We start from the raw sequence: 16088 nt of genomic DNA on the forward strand, positions 1-16088 counted from the left end.
CGGTTCACTCTGGCACAGCTGGCTGCTGGCAGAGCTGGCGAGCACGCCGGTGCAGCCCCCTCTAGCTTCTGCTCGGTGGCTACTGGGTGACGCCTCGTCTGGGGATACTCAGCCCTTCCCATGAGGGTGGCACGGATGCCCCTCCGGTGGTCCTCCTTGGGCTCTCGTGCTCTGGGAGCCTCTGGATGTCTGGGGCCTGGATCTCCTCCATGCCTGCTTCATACCCTGGGGGCGGGGCTATGGCTCGCTACATCCTCTTGCAGACCATTACATGTGGAAACCATTTGAATACAAGCGTGCTGATCCACACAGGTGTGCACGCGGGTGTTCACTGCTCGTAGACTTAAATTACACCTTTCTTGGCTGCTACTTCAAAGCACATTGTGCGCTGTCTGTCCTGCGTGCTGCACGACAACATTGAATATTTAGTATTTACTGCTGTTTACACTTAGCTAGATTAATGCGATGGTGTTGTGTTTAGTATGTTGCTTTGGTTTTTTTTGCTTGTTTTCTATTCTTCTTCTCTCAACAGGTGATCCAGGAGATTTTTTTTTCCTTTCTCACTGTCCCTCTCCCCTTCTGTTTTTCTTTTCCTTCCTCTTTCTCTCTCCCTTTCCTATCCCTCACTCATGTCTGTCCCGTCTGTAACATCTGAAAATAAAATAAAATAAATAATAAAAACGAAGGTCGATCAAATGGACCGATACGGCAATGCCACGATGATCCATTTGGCAAAGTAAATCCATTGGGTCTCCTTCTTGGTCTTCAGACAACAATTCTGACGGCTAAAGAACCAAATGGGACAGGCAGAAAAAAAAAATAATAATAATAATTCACCGCCTGTAGGAGGTGTGGTCCTGTGGCTCTGCAGTGTGTGAGGTGGAGGCTGAGGGGACGTGGAGGAGACCACCGCTCAGTGTAGCATGAACAGAATGAGACTCACAGTTACTTACATACCTGTGTTTTACTGACACAAGCAGCTTTTACACAGGATGTGTTGGGGGCAGTGTGGGTGTGTGTTTGAGAGGTGGTGCAGTAACCTCCTCATTTATGTTATAAAAAGCTTCACTTTGGAGACAGTACAGTTGCACAGCAGTTATCCAGCGACAGAATGGAGATCATCATGTTTTTCCTGCCGTTGCTTCTGGTCTACTCTATTTCAGCAGATCAGCCTGAGACTCCACTCCAGCCACCCTGTCCACAGGACATCCATGCTGTGCTGAGAGAGATGACCGCCTCACTGACCGAACAGAAAGTGGAGATCAGAACCTTAAAAGAACATAACAAAGGTAAAATATTACCTTTGGGAATTACAGAAGTACCAGTATCACAGCATGTAGCTCCACGGATGGTCTTCCTGACACAACATCCAAAATATTTGCATCTCCTCCTGGGACACAGAATCTTTGTGTTTCTAAGGTGAATCACTACATCACGGGCCACTAAACTTAAATGTAAAGTTGTTTATAATTTGTTTTTCAGAACTTGTTGCAAAACTGAAAGAAGCAGAGAGTCAAAAGACTGAGATTGATAAGCTGAAGCAGCAGCTGCAAGGTAATCATCCCACACAGGCAAACACACCAGCTCCAAGCAACACCAACGACTCTCAGCTGGTTAATATTACACAAATATTAATGTTGTGTCTAGAGAAAATGATAAACTTTTTCCTTTACTCATTTTATTCAGATCATGCACCAAAGCTGGAAGAGCTGGAGACTCACAAGTCTGAGGTTGTCGAGTTAAAGCAGGAGCTGAAAGGTACTGAAATCACCATGACTCTGACTGTTAATGTAAACATTTACAAGACACACTGACTGTGAAGTCTTCAATTGATTTATTTAGCAGATTGTTTCATGTTTTAAGTGCCTTCATATCTGCTAAATAAACAAACTGGCTTCGTGTCGACATGAAGATCTTCCTTTAATGCCTCTTAATGGCTCACAATGAGACAAGTGGTGGGTGGTCATGTACGTGTGACACATTTGGTTACAGCTCAAATGAATGCAAAGGTCTTTTCAGATATTTGGTCAGCACAACAATCATTTCCCATAAACACAGAAAACAGCTAATGTTTTTCTTTTTTGATTCTATGACAATAAAAACTGTAAATTGTTATTTTACTGCAAGTTGTGAATAATAATGACATTTCTCTCTCTCTCAGTCACACAGGTGGCTTTCTCAGCCTCTCTGCTGGATCAAGGTGAAGGATATACTGGACCCTTTAACACTCAGAGTACTCTGGTCTTCAAACATGTTGTCACAAACATTGGAAATGCCTACAACAAACACACAGGTAATAACACTGAATGTCACTTCTCAGCTATGTTGATGTCAGGCTGATGTTCCAGATGTTCTAACAGCTGATTTTCCCTTTAACAAAAACAAATGTCCCACAGGTATTTTACCTGTGGGACTACCACTTTGAGTGGCACATAGGTGCACATGGAGATGCTTCACATGCTGTATATGCTCTGTTGTTTAAAAATGGAGAGCGTATATTCACAGCATATGAAGTCCAGCCGTCCCATTATGTAACCACCTCTAATGGAGCCTCTCTGCTGCTGCAGGTTGGAGATCAGGTGCTTTTGCATCTCGCTACTAACGCGAAAATCTACGACAATCAAAATCATCTTTCCACCTTCAGCGGTCATCTGATTTTCACCATGTGAGACCGAAGCACTTCCTCATGTTGTTTTTGCTCAGCTGTTTGAGAATTATGTGTTAAGTGCATTCATGTCATTGATGGTAAATGTAAACCACCTGTCTTCTGTTTTTAAACCATTCGCATTTTTAGATAAAGGCGATGATACAGTGTAACAGTTTGCAGTCATATTTCTACCAAAATAATAATTTTTTTTTCTTTTTTTGTTTGTGTCATGGTTCTGGGTCATTCGAACTCCATTCTGAGTTTATGATGTTTTGTTCTGGTTTCTTTGTAATCTTTTTCTTGTCTATCATTTAGTTTATAGTCATGTTTTTTCCTGCTAAGTTGATTATACTCCCGGCCCGTGTGTTCTTGTCCCTGTGTCGTGTAGTTGTGTCTCTATCCTGTTTACATGTTCCCATGCTTGTGCTTCATTCCGTGGCTCCTCCGTCTGTGTTGTGCTTTCATGTGTGTTCTCCCAAGCCCGTCATGTGCCCCTCTCCCTCTCTCTCTGTATCATCTCCGTTAACTGTTTCCACATTCCCCTCTCCTGGAAAACTACTCCCATTGTCTCCCAAGCCCAGCTCCTATGTCAAGTTGTGTGAATTAGTCTGGATCTCAGTGTTTCCTGTTTTACTTTGAAAGTGTCACGTCCTGTGTGCATTGTGTTTAGTTTTGCTTCCTGTGTGGTTAGGTATATTCGTCTCAGGTGTGTTCCCAAGTGTTCATTGTCAGGTCGTCTGATTGTCTCCCCGTGTTCCTGGTCTGAAGTTTTTTCCACGTTCTTTGTGTTTTGATCTTAGTTTATTTTCATCTGTCTCCTCTTTTGCCCTTTTTTTGAATGTTTTTTCCTGGCCTCAATAAACTGCTTGTTTTTCTGTTAAACCCGTTACCAGCCTCGAGCGGCTGTGTTTGGGTCCGCTTAATTAATGAGTTCTGCCCTTTGACACTCTGTTTGTATTTATTAAAGAATAATTGAAAGACATCTGTGGAGTTTTCCTGTTTGTATTTGTTTCAGATATGGACATCACCACAAAACGGTGATGTAACACATCCTAAGTACAGATATTATACTCAGATCAAAGTAATGTAAACAGAGATCTTTGTTTCTGGGTGCAGATGTTTCCTCAGGACATGGACTATTTAAAACCTTTTTTTGTTTGTTAAACAATCCTTGGTCAGTCCTCTGTAGTCCCTGTAATCCCGTCAGTGATAAGGCCAACGATTGCTGAGTCAACAGAGAACTTTTGCATTAAGCAGTGTACTGTACTGCAGCGCAGCGTACTGTACTGCAGCGCAGCGTTGTAGAAGTCTGTGGTGTGTATGGTAAATATAAATGGAGCCAGGACTTTTCCCCATTGGGCGCCTGTACTGCAGACGACCCTGTCAGACACACAGTTCTGGATCCTTCCATGATCCACTCACACCTGTATACTCCAGGTTATCTCTCAGCATTGTGTGCATGATAGCACTGAAAGCACTTTCAAGATGAGCGAGGGATCGATGTAGGAGGTGGATCACAGCGTCATTAAAGCAGACAGCCATGTAGCTCGTTTCACAAAGGGACCACAGAACTCTGATATAATGTTTAATTTAGACCGTTTCAGGGTCTGTATTATTTTGCTGACAGTGTCTTAATGTAGTGTGTGACAAGAACAAGTGAAGCCAGATCTGAACATGCTAGTATTTGTCTTGTTATGGTAACAAGCACTTACAGCAGGTGAGGTGAGGACAAAGATGTCTTTCCAAATTCTCCTCAAAGTAAAAAGTGTTATCAGGTTGTACTTTGGTTAATTGCACAAGTGGGAAAACCCCAAACATTTGCTCTGTGAAGAGAGCAGTGAATCAGTCAGTCTGACAAAGCTCAAGAAGTATGAGGAAACAGTTCTTGTCACCCCGTCACAAACAAATATCATGCACGTGTTTTCTGGACACAAAACTGGACTTTGGATCTAAACGGCACAATTAGCCTTGGGCAAAAATCCAACACCCTCAGAGCTGCACAACATGCTGATCAGCACATCAAGATAAAAACTTCAATATCTTTATTTCAAACATGTTCCAACAGTTTAAAACGTGCACAGAAAGCAGTGAGATAACCATGTTGGTAAAATGGTCCATTAAACAGCCATCCTCTCCGTCTGGATCCATTAAACCTTCAACCTGGAAGGTTCAGTCACAAGGACTTTGTTTTCATTCCATTCATACACGCGCATAGGGCAGACTTTTACTATAACTAGTACTAATATAATTTGGTTGAGCCTGTTTACATTTGATTAAGGTGTATTATTTATTGTGGGTTTCTGTGAGCAGGGGTGAGTGTGAGGTGTATCATCTGTTTCAGAGTCTGGTTGTTAGAAAGAAAATTTGAGGAGTTGCTTTTCAGCCTTCCAGTTAATATTTTTAAGTCAGATTTTTCACCAGGAGAGCCAGTATCCTCAACATTCATGAGGGAAGGTCTGGATCGTTTCAGAGATTCAGATCTTTTGGCTGGGCTCCTTTACAAGAGTCAGCTGTTACGGCCTCCAAATGATTCTTCATTTGGATCCTTCTATTTGATCCTAATTTAGGAATTATGAATGGTTTGTGTGTTAGGAAGCATTTTTTTCAGTGTGCTGATAAAAACGTTTATTTTTATGCATTTATTTGTCCTCCACATTGGTATCATTTCAACCAGCTCTTCTTTTTACAAAATTCTGTGCTTAGCTTTGCTTTGTCTCCAAAATCATTGAAATCCAGACGCTGCTCATTTCCCATTTTTGCTCGTTTCCTCAGTTTTGCATTTAACCCTTTAAAACTGCTCCCACTCAATCTCATCTCAAATGTCCGATTAAATACAGTGGGGCAAAAAAGTATTTAGTCAGCCACCGATTGTGCAAGAACTTGCACAATCGGTGGCTGACTAAATACTTTTTTGACTAAATACAAAAACCAGCAGATGAGCTGCTCTACCTCCTGAGCTACAGCCATAGGGATCCCATAGCATAGGGTTGAGTCTGATCCTATGCTATGGGATCCGACTTGCATTAATAAGAACTTCAAACTAAGCAGGAAAGCCAATCCTACAGCAGGTTTCAGCATCACAGCAGCAACACCTCTGAGTCTTCTCTCCTGAACTTTTATTGCAATATCAGCAAAACAACAATTCCAGACAACAAATTACATCTAACTCATTGTCATCCAGCTTTTACATAAAGAACAATTTGAGGCATCCTATAACAGTTCAAGATCATCAGGTTTACCTCAACACTTATTAAATCCACTTGTTCAATACAAAAACACACAACACACGCAAACAGGCTACAACAGTAGCTGTACACCGACTGTTATGAAAACCATATTTATAAAGTCTAATAATGATAAGTGCATCTACTACTGACACATTAAGCATTTACAGTCAAAGCAAAGATTTCACACCATTATCAGCTGTACTTTGCATCATTAAAATCAGAGACACGTATTTCCTCCATGCCTCTTTTTACTGTGCAATATAAAGCTCAGGTGGTGTGAGGGTGCACGTGGATAATCTTCACATGGTACGAGTGTTGTGGTGTTCAGGAAAGTAGAGCAAACTTTGTCTGCACTGGTACCAAAACAAATGTAGTGACTGAAAATGTGAACTGTTTTCTCTCATTCTTTTCAATTTGGTTAAAGAAAATTTATAATCATGTTTCAAAGTGTGTTTTTATGAAGTAACTCAGCAGGAGACCTGAAACGGATTCAAATGTGGCTCCGAAACATTTTTACAAAACTCAGTTCTTAACAGCACCCCTCAGTGAAAAACAGCTCCAGAGAAATGATTCCACTGTTGCTTAAACTCCTGTTTTTGTTGGTATTGGGAATCTCTATTTGAAAACTGTGAAAACTCAGAATTGCATCATTCAGCTGCAAACAAACAATACACCAGCAAAGCATCAAAAATATACTAAATTATTAATGTGGATCTCTGATTAATAATTAAATTAATAACTGCAAAATGTACAGAGTCAGCAACATTGAAGGATGTGAAAGTTCTAAACAAAGGTCGGCAGGATTCACACATGGAAAAGGTAATTACTCCATTACATCTGTGTTTCCAGACTAATTACCTTTTTGAATTAGTAGAAAACTTCATGAGAGTCATTTAAACTGCTCTTATTTGCTATGAACTAAACCAGCACATGTCCTGACACAATTTACTGTCAGCAGACAATCACTGATAGTCACGCGTTTGTGTCCTTCTGACTGAAAGTCATAATGATTAATGATTCATTCACTAAGATTACTTATGCCTTCAGTTATCAAAGAATCTCTGAAACCAATGAAATCATTACTACATAACCATAACTGTGTAATATAAAAGTCAGTCAGGTTTGCAGATGACACAGATACTGTTGAGTTTTCACTGACAGAATGGAGATCATGGTGTTTTTCTCGCTGCTGCTTCTGGTCTGCTCCGTTTCCACAAATCCGACTGAGGCAGATAATGAAATTGTTGACCAGCAGATTTCAAACCAACAACCCTGTCAACAGGACATCCACGCTGTGCTCAGAGAGATGGCAGTCTCACTGGCTGTGCAGAAAGCACAGATCATGATCCTACAGAAAGAAAATCAAGGTACAGTATCATGTCAGGTAGTGAGAGAAGTAACAGGAAACCTTCCATATGCTTTCATTTTTCTATATTCACTGTTGTCTTATAAAAGTGCCAATGTCACTACGAAAATGTCCAGATAGAAAGAAAAAACCCTGAACTAATCAGCATACTTTCTTTTATGTTATGGACAATGCTCTAAAATTAGCTGTGCAGTGAAGTGAAACTCATAAAATTATTTTTTACACTTTTAGATCATTCAACAAAGCTGGACAGGCAGACAACTGAGATTGACCAGTTGAAGCAACAGTTACAAGGTAATGTGTGCAAGTCATCATGAGTCTGATCTTTTCTATGAAAAGGTAACTGTGGATGTTTGTGACACGTTTAATTACAAAGCATAAAGTTAAAAAACAAAAAAACAAAAAAAACAAACTGTGAAATAATGACATTTCTCTCTCTCAGATAAACAGGTGGCTTTCTCGACTTCTTTGTTGGATAGAGGCACTCTAGACATTGGACCCTTTAACACAGATACTACTCTGATATTTAAACAGGTTTTCACAAACATTGGAAATGCCTACAACCCACACACAGGTAATAACACTGAATGTCACTTCTCAGCTATGTTGATGTCAGGCTGATGTTCCAGATGTTCTAACAGCTGATTTAACATGACAAAAACAAATGTCCCACAGGTATTTTCACTGCACCAGTGAGAGGAGTCTACCACTTTGAGTGCCATGCATATGGATATGCAGACATTATGACTCGGGTTGAGTTGTTCAAGAATGGAGAGCGAATTTTTATTATACTTGAACTTCAACCATCCCATATTTGGACTTCCTCTAATGGAGCCTCACTGCTTCTAGAAGCTGGAGATCATGTTTTTTTACGTCTCTCTGCTAATGCAAGGGTACGTGATAGTCAAGGACATCACACCACCTTCAGTGGTCACCTACTTTTCACCATGTGACCAGTGGGACAGCTCTATAACGTCCTGTTTGGAGCTCACACTTCAGAAGTAAAACAGATTGGATTGGTTCAAGGTTTTGTGTGTGTGTGTGTGTGTGTGTGTGTGTGTGTGTGTGTGTGTGTGTGTGTGTGTTTCTAAAACTGCTGACATACAATGTTGAAATGTTTTTATATTTGCATCTATATCTGGATTACATACATGTGATAATAGTAATAAAAATGGGTTTGAGTTAGTTTCTCTTTCCAAAGTTAATCTAATAAAAAATATTTTAGACATTTTCCTGCTCCAACTCACATGTTTAAATATTGACTGCAGGTTTCCCAAACATATGGTTTTATACAACCACAGCAACCACAGTGGGGGTGTTTTGCACCATCGCCCCACTACAAGAATGTCTTTAATACATCTACTTTTCTTGTTCGTCCTGATCAAGTAGAGAATGGTTTCTTTGAAAATATGTTTGAATGTCATGTATCATTAAACCCAGATCTGTATCACCACAATGATCGTGTTTGATTACTTTGCTGGCAAACAATCCATTCAGATCATATCACATGAACATTAATAACAACGACTAATGACTAATTTTAAAGATGAATAATAAAGTATCAGCTACCTCTTATATACAATGGAAAAATCACTTATATTCAGGTATAAAAATATAGTTTTCTTTAGTTATAAAAACATGAATCCATTCAAATGTTAATATTACATATGTCCATGTACATGGATCAACAAGAGAAAAAATATGAATCAAATCTGTGCAGGAAAAGTAAACAAACAATAGACAGCTTTTTTCTCCTGCTGATAATTATCAGTTTTACAGTATAAGATCGAGTTAGTTCATCTTTTATGAATGATTAATAAAAACTTGTCATGTAGGAATTTTCTAGGCATTTCTAGAAATTGTTTGGTTCACTTAAAATACAGTGGGGCAAAAAAGTATTTAGTCAGCCACCGATTGTGCAAGTTCCCCCACTTAAACTGATGACAGAGGTCAGTAATTTGCACCAGAGGTACACTTCAACTGTGAGAGACAGAATGTGAAAAAAAAATCCATGAATCCACATGGTAGGATTTGTAAAGAATTTATTCGTAAATTAGGGTGGAAAATAAGTATTTGGTCACCTCAAACAAGGAAAATCTCTGGCTCTCACAGACCTGTAACGTCTTCTGTAAGAAGCTTTTCTGTCCCCCACTCGTTACCTGTATGAATGGCACCTGTTTGAACTCATCATCTGTATAAAAGACACCTGTCCACAGCCTCAAACAGTCAGACTCCAAACTCCGCCATGGCCAAGACCAAAGAGCTTTCGAAGGACACCAGGAAAAGTATTGTAGACCTGCACCAGACTGGGAAGAGTGAATCTACAATAGGCAAGCAGCTTGGTGTGAAAAAATCAACTGTGGGAGCAATCATCAGAAAATGGAAGACATACAAGACCACTGATAATCTCCCTCCATCTGGGGCTCCACGCAAGATCTCATCCCGTGGGGTCAAAATGATCATGAGAACGGTGAGCAAAGATCCCAGAACCACACGGGGGGACCTGGTGAATGACCTGCAGAGAGCTGGGACCAAAGTAACAAAGGTCACCATCAGTAACACACTACAACGGCAGGGAATCAAATCCCGCAGTGCCAGACGTGTTCCGCTGCTGAAGCCAGTGCATGTCCAGGCCCGTCTGAAGTTTGCCAGAGAGCACATGGATGATACAGCAGAGGATTGGGAGAATGTCATGTGGTCAGATGAAACCAAAGTAGAACTTTTTGGTATAAACTCAACTCGTCGTGTTTGGAGGAAGAAGAATACTGAGTTGCATCCCAAGAACACCATACCTACTGTGAAGCATGGGGGTGGAAACATCATGCTATGGGGCTGTTTTTCTGCCAAGGGGACAGGACGACTGATCCGTGTTAAGGACAGAATGAATGGGGCCATGTATCGTGAGATTTTGAGCCAAAACCTCCTTCCATCAGTGAGAACTTTGAAGATGAAACGAGGCTGGGTCTTCCAACATGACAATGATCCAAAACACACCGCCCGGGCAACAAAGGAGTGGCTCCGTAAGAAGCATTTGAAAGTCCTGGAGTGGCCTAGCCAGTCTCCAGACCTCAACCCCATAGAAAATCTGTGGCGGGAGTTGAAAGTCCGTGTTGCTCGGCGACAGCCCCAAAACATCACTGCTCTCGAGAAGATCTGCATGGAGGAATGGGCCAAAATACCAGCTACTGTGTGTGCAAACCTGGTAAAGACCTATAGTAAACGTTTGACCTCTGTTATTGCCAACAAAGGTTATGTTACAAAGTATTGAGTTGTATTTTTGTTATTGACCAAATACTTATTTTCCACCCTGATTTACCAATAAATTCTTTACAAATCCTACCATGTGGATTCATGGATTTTTTTTTCACATTCTGTCTCTCACAGTTGAAGTGTACCTCTGGTGCAAATTACTGACCTCTGTCATCATTTTAGGTGGGGGAACTTGCACAATCGGTGGCTGACTAAATACTTTTTTGCCCCACTGTAACTAAAACACTCCTTTTAAATCCAAATTCAAATAAAATCTTAAGACACAGTAGTGATCTGTAAATGGAAGAGCCTGAAAGTAATGTGTTATGTGTGGAATTAGTATTGCAGAGACTTTTAAGCAGAGCTCTCAGCTCTTTATTGATGTCAGTCTCCTGTTCTGGTTTTCTTTTACAATGTCATTCCTGACACTTTACTTACTTTCTCCATTCTCTTCAGCTTCTACTTTCCAGTTGATTCACATTAGGCACTTTAAAATATCTCTTTTCTCTCCATCTTTTTCCAGTTCACAGCCATACTCTGTACTTACAGTACGATGGGACAATGGCACCATCATGTGGTCAGTTATCAGTTTTTACTTGTGTAGCTGAAAGCTTGGTGTAAACAGCCCCTCTTTGGGCACATAATCAACACACTGAAACCAGGTAATAATAACGCCAACATGTGGAGTGGAAAAATTGTGTTATTTTTAGTGCACATATCATAAACATATTCAGATGTGCAACCATACTGGACCAGTGTCTATACTCATACATACTTATAGATATCTATGACTTACTTAGTAATAGTGATGGTAGAATAGTTACATTTATTTCTTGCATATTTCCACAACCTTGTATCCATAATCACATTCTGCGTTTGCTGCCATTGTATGTAGTGTATTATCTTATTTGTTTTGTATTTTTTGTATTTTCCTTCTGCTATCTCTACCTGAGCTGAGGTAAATGGGAAATGGCCTGTATTTGTATAGCGCTGTACTTAGTCCCTATGACCCGAAAGCACTTTACACATCCAGTCATTCACCCATCCACACACACATTCACACACTGATGATGGCAGCTACATTGTAGCCACAGCCACCCTGGGGCGCACTGACAGAGGCGAGGCTGCCGGACACTGGCGCCACCGGGCCCTCTGACCACCACCAGTAGGCAACGGGTGAAGTGTCTTGTCCAAGGACACAACGACCGAGACTGTAACACACGTTTCCCCACAGTGGGATCAATAAAGTCTTATCTTATCAAATCACTGACCACAGAAGTAATATTAAAATCATCTGTCAGACACACAACAATGGAGCTTTATCTGAAATTAGAATCTGAAATCTACAGTTTATAGCTGTAACAAAAAAACCAAACAAAAAAAAACACCATGAAGATGCTTTAACACAATTATATTTCCAACAAAACTGAAACAAAGTGAAAAAAAGATCTATGTCAAATCATTTACAGAGTACTGCAGAAAAAGACGACATGTAAAATACTGAAAAATGTTTCATTTAGAGCAGAATCAAGACGTTCCCTGCAGCGCATGTTGTTCCTAAACTTTCAGATACATTTGCCCCGCCCCCACAGCACTGAAGGGGGGAGGGAAGCCCTCCTCAGCTGATTATGACACCCCGCCATGTTAGCTATGAGATGTTCCAGTACTGTATAATACTTTTATTTAGTATTATAAATTCATCAGTCTTTTGTCGCCATTTTTATGAAGTTACCACAATCAAAATAAAATAGAATATGTTTCTAAAAACATTTAATATGTTGTCTTTGTTTCACTATATCAAAGACAACATATTAAACTCATATTCACTTTAAATATAATATTTAATTTAAAAAAATGTGGTCCATGTGATATATTTGGTAATTTGTATGTTTTGCTGAATGCAAAACATGAGGAGTTTACATTAAAAAAGCACAACAGTGATTAAAAAAATCAATATTTTATTACAATTAAATATGCCTAATTTCTCCGAGATTCCTTACCTTTCACTATGAACAAAATAAACCACCTTGCATTTTCGATTTGTATTTCTCTTGAGTCTCACTTTTAGAAATGTTAAATTAATATAAGAAATCATTATTGGATATGTTTCTTGACTATAGGATACCAGGTTTCAGTTTATAAAGGGAAATTGTACGCTTAATTAAACTAAAAACTGTCAGGGATGTGTGTGGATGAGAGGAAGAGATGAGCCAAACGCAGGACTCATGGTGAGAGTTGGAGTTTATTATAATGAGGGGACGAGCAGAACTTAAGCTGGCTGAACCGAGCTCACACATGCGGAGCAGACAACATCAATGACAAGACGCTGGACTGAGCGAAACTGAGGGTTTAAGTACAGGCTGGGTGATGAGTAATTAGAAACCGGCGAGTGAACAGCTGAACTTAATCTGAGTAAAGACACATGGAAGTAACTGGAACAGCAAAACAGGAAATGAGAACAAGTGACAAAATAAACTGAACATGAACAAAACTGAAAACACTGGGTGAACCACCCAGGAACCCTGACAAAAACACCAGTTTTGAAAGAAATGTTAAATATTTTTCCTGGTTTCAGTGATAAAAATGTATAAGAAACAGTCCAAAAATTCTTATTTGATTTACATTTTACACATGACGCCATTGTTATTTTTGTTTAATCTATCACAATCTACTACAGAAAACATTACAATAGAAAATAATGAAACAGGTCTACAATAATCATCTGACATATATCAGCTAAAACTGCACTTTATCATAAATATAATGCATCTTCTTGACACCGATTCCTTGTATCTCTAATGAATGCAAAATATGAATTAAAAGAAAATTAGAAAAAGAAAATCAAGAGCAGAAATGATAAAAGTTGAGCTGTAGTATTTAGTGTTTAATGGAGTGAATTTCCATCCATTGTGCAGAAAATGTTTTTATGGTTTGGTTGTGGGGTGACAGCGGCTCTGGTTTCTGGTTCATTTGTAGATGCAGATGAAAAACACTTTGAGAAGTTGTCCGAAACACGCGTCCTCCTTCGTCACGGACAGCTCGTCATGGTAACGCTCTTTCTTGGTCAGTTGAGCTTCTTCTTTAAGTGACTAACAAGCTGGAACAAGAGCTCTGTCAGCACACCTCTGACACCCATTAAGCACTCTTTGCATGGCAGATGGTTTGATGAGGCTCTGGCTCTTTCTCACTGAAAAGCTGAAGTCATCTCAGACCCATAACTACAATAAAATATTTGGAACATCAGGACAGTCAAGCTTTTGTCTTTGTGTTTCATGCTGTCTGCGTAGTTCAGGGTTGTCAAACATAAGGCATGGGGGCCAGAATTGGCCCACCAAAGTCTCTAAGCCACCTCAGTGAATGACTTTGAACAATGTGATGGAGGGCACGAGTTTTAACTTCATATTCATGAGTTTTACAGTTTTTCCAGCTGATAAAGAACTCGGCCGCTATTAAGTAATAAAACAAACTGCTATAATATGCTATAGAAAGGTAGTTTTATACCATTTGTCCACATTAAAAATAAAGAAATCTCAAATTTTCTTTGTAATTAACAAAAATTTCAGTTTTATAACTACAGGACTTTTTAGCAAAGTTTTTTTATTTTTTGAACAAAAAACTGAGACTTACTATTGAAATTGCTTTTTTCCTGATATTAAGCTCTGTTAGGGGTTAAATGTGTAATTAAACTTCTTCACAGTTATACGACTGAGTTTGAAATACTTTTAAATCTGCTGACATGTTTCACTTCACTCTGAGCTCTGCTGCACATCCTGATTTCTTTTTACAAACGTTCAGTCCTCACATTTGATCAGAAATATCAGCTCTTTGACATAAAGACAGCTTGGACTTATTTTCAGTTTTCATGCCTGTTAACGTCAGATGTGATGGAGGATAGGAGATGCTGCATGATGTGAACACATCTTGTAAAAAACCTAAATAAAAATGATTTCTACGACTGTTATCTGCTTTAAACTAACAAGCTGAGCAGATGGAGCAGAAGGTTAATAGCTGATCAGATCATGTCGGCTCATTAGCTTTAGTTTGTTTTACTAAGTGCTGTAACCAGTCAATCAGAAACACACTGTCACTTAATATGTGCTGATGGCAGCGCATATGTTTGTACACACACACACACACGCACGCACGCACGCGCGCACGCACGCACGCACGCACACACACACGCACGCACGCACGCACACACACATACACACACACACGCCATCTCTTCACAGGGCTGTTCATTTCCTGAAACCAAATCTTTCACCTCAGGTTTAATAAATCATATTAATGGTTTGCAGAGTCCCCATAATCCGTAATCATACACAAGTCCCCACAATGTGGGTGAAATAGCAGGGGGTGTGTCCAGGTGGTGCTGGTGGAGTATAAATGGCGAGAAGGCTCTTGGTTCTGCCTCACACAGCTGCTCCTGCCCTACATCTCAGAGTTACCTCCTCCTCTCTGCCTGTGCAGGTGAGTGCTGGCTGTAGGTTTGGCTGTGAGGACAGTGACTGTGATGCTAACGTGAATGTGCTTTTGTGTTCAGCTCTTTCCAGCATGGCAGCGCTCTGGCTCCAGACCTTCTCCCTGCTCGTCTTAATGATGGTTTCGTGGCCGGGCTCCCAGGCCGTCGGTGGGCCACAGCACCTGTGCGGCTCTCACCTGGTGGACGCCCTGTATCTGGTCTGTGGGGACAGAGGCTTCTTCTACAACCCCAGGAGAGATGTGGACCCTCTGCTTGGTGAGACCGCCAACCATGAACAGAAACACTAGACAAGAATTTGAGGGCAGCTTTTCTTTCTCTCAGTTCACTTTAAATCAGCTTTCATGTTGGAAACTGTAATTTTCCATATCTTTATGGACCCTACATGATTAATTTACATCTATTGTCATTTGTCTCAACACCTGCATCATATAATGGCGCTGATTTTGTAACACTTTGTGTTAGAATTAGTAATTTATGTTCTAATATGTTTAAAATGTATTATTTAATATAAATTCCCATAATTTTAGATCTGAACATTCACCTGCTCTTCATCCCATCAGGTTTCCTCCCTCCAAAGGCAGGTGGCGCTGTGGTGCAAGGTGGCGAGAATGAAGTGACCTTCAAAGACCAGATGGAAATGATGGTGAAGCGAGGCATTGTGGAGGAATGCTGCCACAAACCCTGTACCATCTTTGACCTGCAGAACTACTGCAACTGAACACTGCTCTGCTGGACTTTGTTTAGTCGAACCAGGCTCGGCTAATCAGGTCTGAGTCCCAACCCCACCTCCCCCCCTGCTTCAGAGGAGAGCCACAGCTGTCCTCTCTCTGAAAACCAACTGCTGTCAAATGAAGTGCTGAGAAATGGATAAAATTAATTTTCCAAGAAAATAAAAATGCAAAATGTGACGACGTGAGGCAAAAAAGTGTGTTCTTTTGTTGTGATGAATCCAGTTAATTGATTACATTGAAAACTCAAGCATGTTAGGTACCTGCTGCTATCCAGCACAAACTGCTGAGCTTTCACTTTTCAAATATTTGTGTTTAGCTTATAGTGTCACTTCTCTGAACAGGATATAAACACATCATGCACTTGGACATGATGTCCTTTTTCCAA

The 16088-nt window shown here is 40.2% G+C and overlaps 2 protein-coding genes across 3 annotated transcripts; both read left to right on the plus strand.

Moving 5' to 3' along the window:
• The first annotated feature begins 940 nt into the window (after positions 1–940).
• Positions 941–2614, plus strand: LOC309715286 (uncharacterized protein). Its single transcript, XM_082548288.1, has 5 exons — positions 941–1289; positions 1483–1554; positions 1687–1758; positions 2162–2293; positions 2568–2614. Exons 1-5 carry the CDS (start codon positions 1112–1114, stop codon positions 2600–2602), a joined length of 489 nt encoding a protein of 162 aa, XP_082404414.1. The 5' UTR covers positions 941–1111; the 3' UTR covers positions 2603–2614.
• An 11907-nt stretch (positions 2615–14521) lies between these two features.
• ins (preproinsulin) lies at positions 14522–15978 on the plus strand. 2 transcript variants are annotated; one of them, XM_082549703.1, is made up of 3 exons: positions 14919–14959; positions 15033–15227; positions 15533–15978. In XM_082549703.1, exons 2-3 carry the CDS (start codon positions 15044–15046, stop codon positions 15688–15690), a joined length of 342 nt encoding a protein of 113 aa, XP_082405829.1. In that variant the 5' UTR covers positions 14919–14959; positions 15033–15043; the 3' UTR covers positions 15691–15978. The 2 variants fall into 2 exon arrangements, with proteins under 2 accessions (XP_082405828.1, XP_082405829.1); XM_082549702.1 differs by having other exon boundaries at positions 14522–15227.
• Positions 15979–16088: the final 110 nt, after the last annotated feature.

The sequence above is a fragment of the Aulonocara stuartgranti genome, assembly GCF_965226115.1.
Source record: "Aulonocara stuartgranti genome assembly, chromosome: 10".
NCBI classification, from domain to species: domain Eukaryota; kingdom Metazoa; phylum Chordata; class Actinopteri; order Cichliformes; family Cichlidae; genus Aulonocara; species Aulonocara stuartgranti.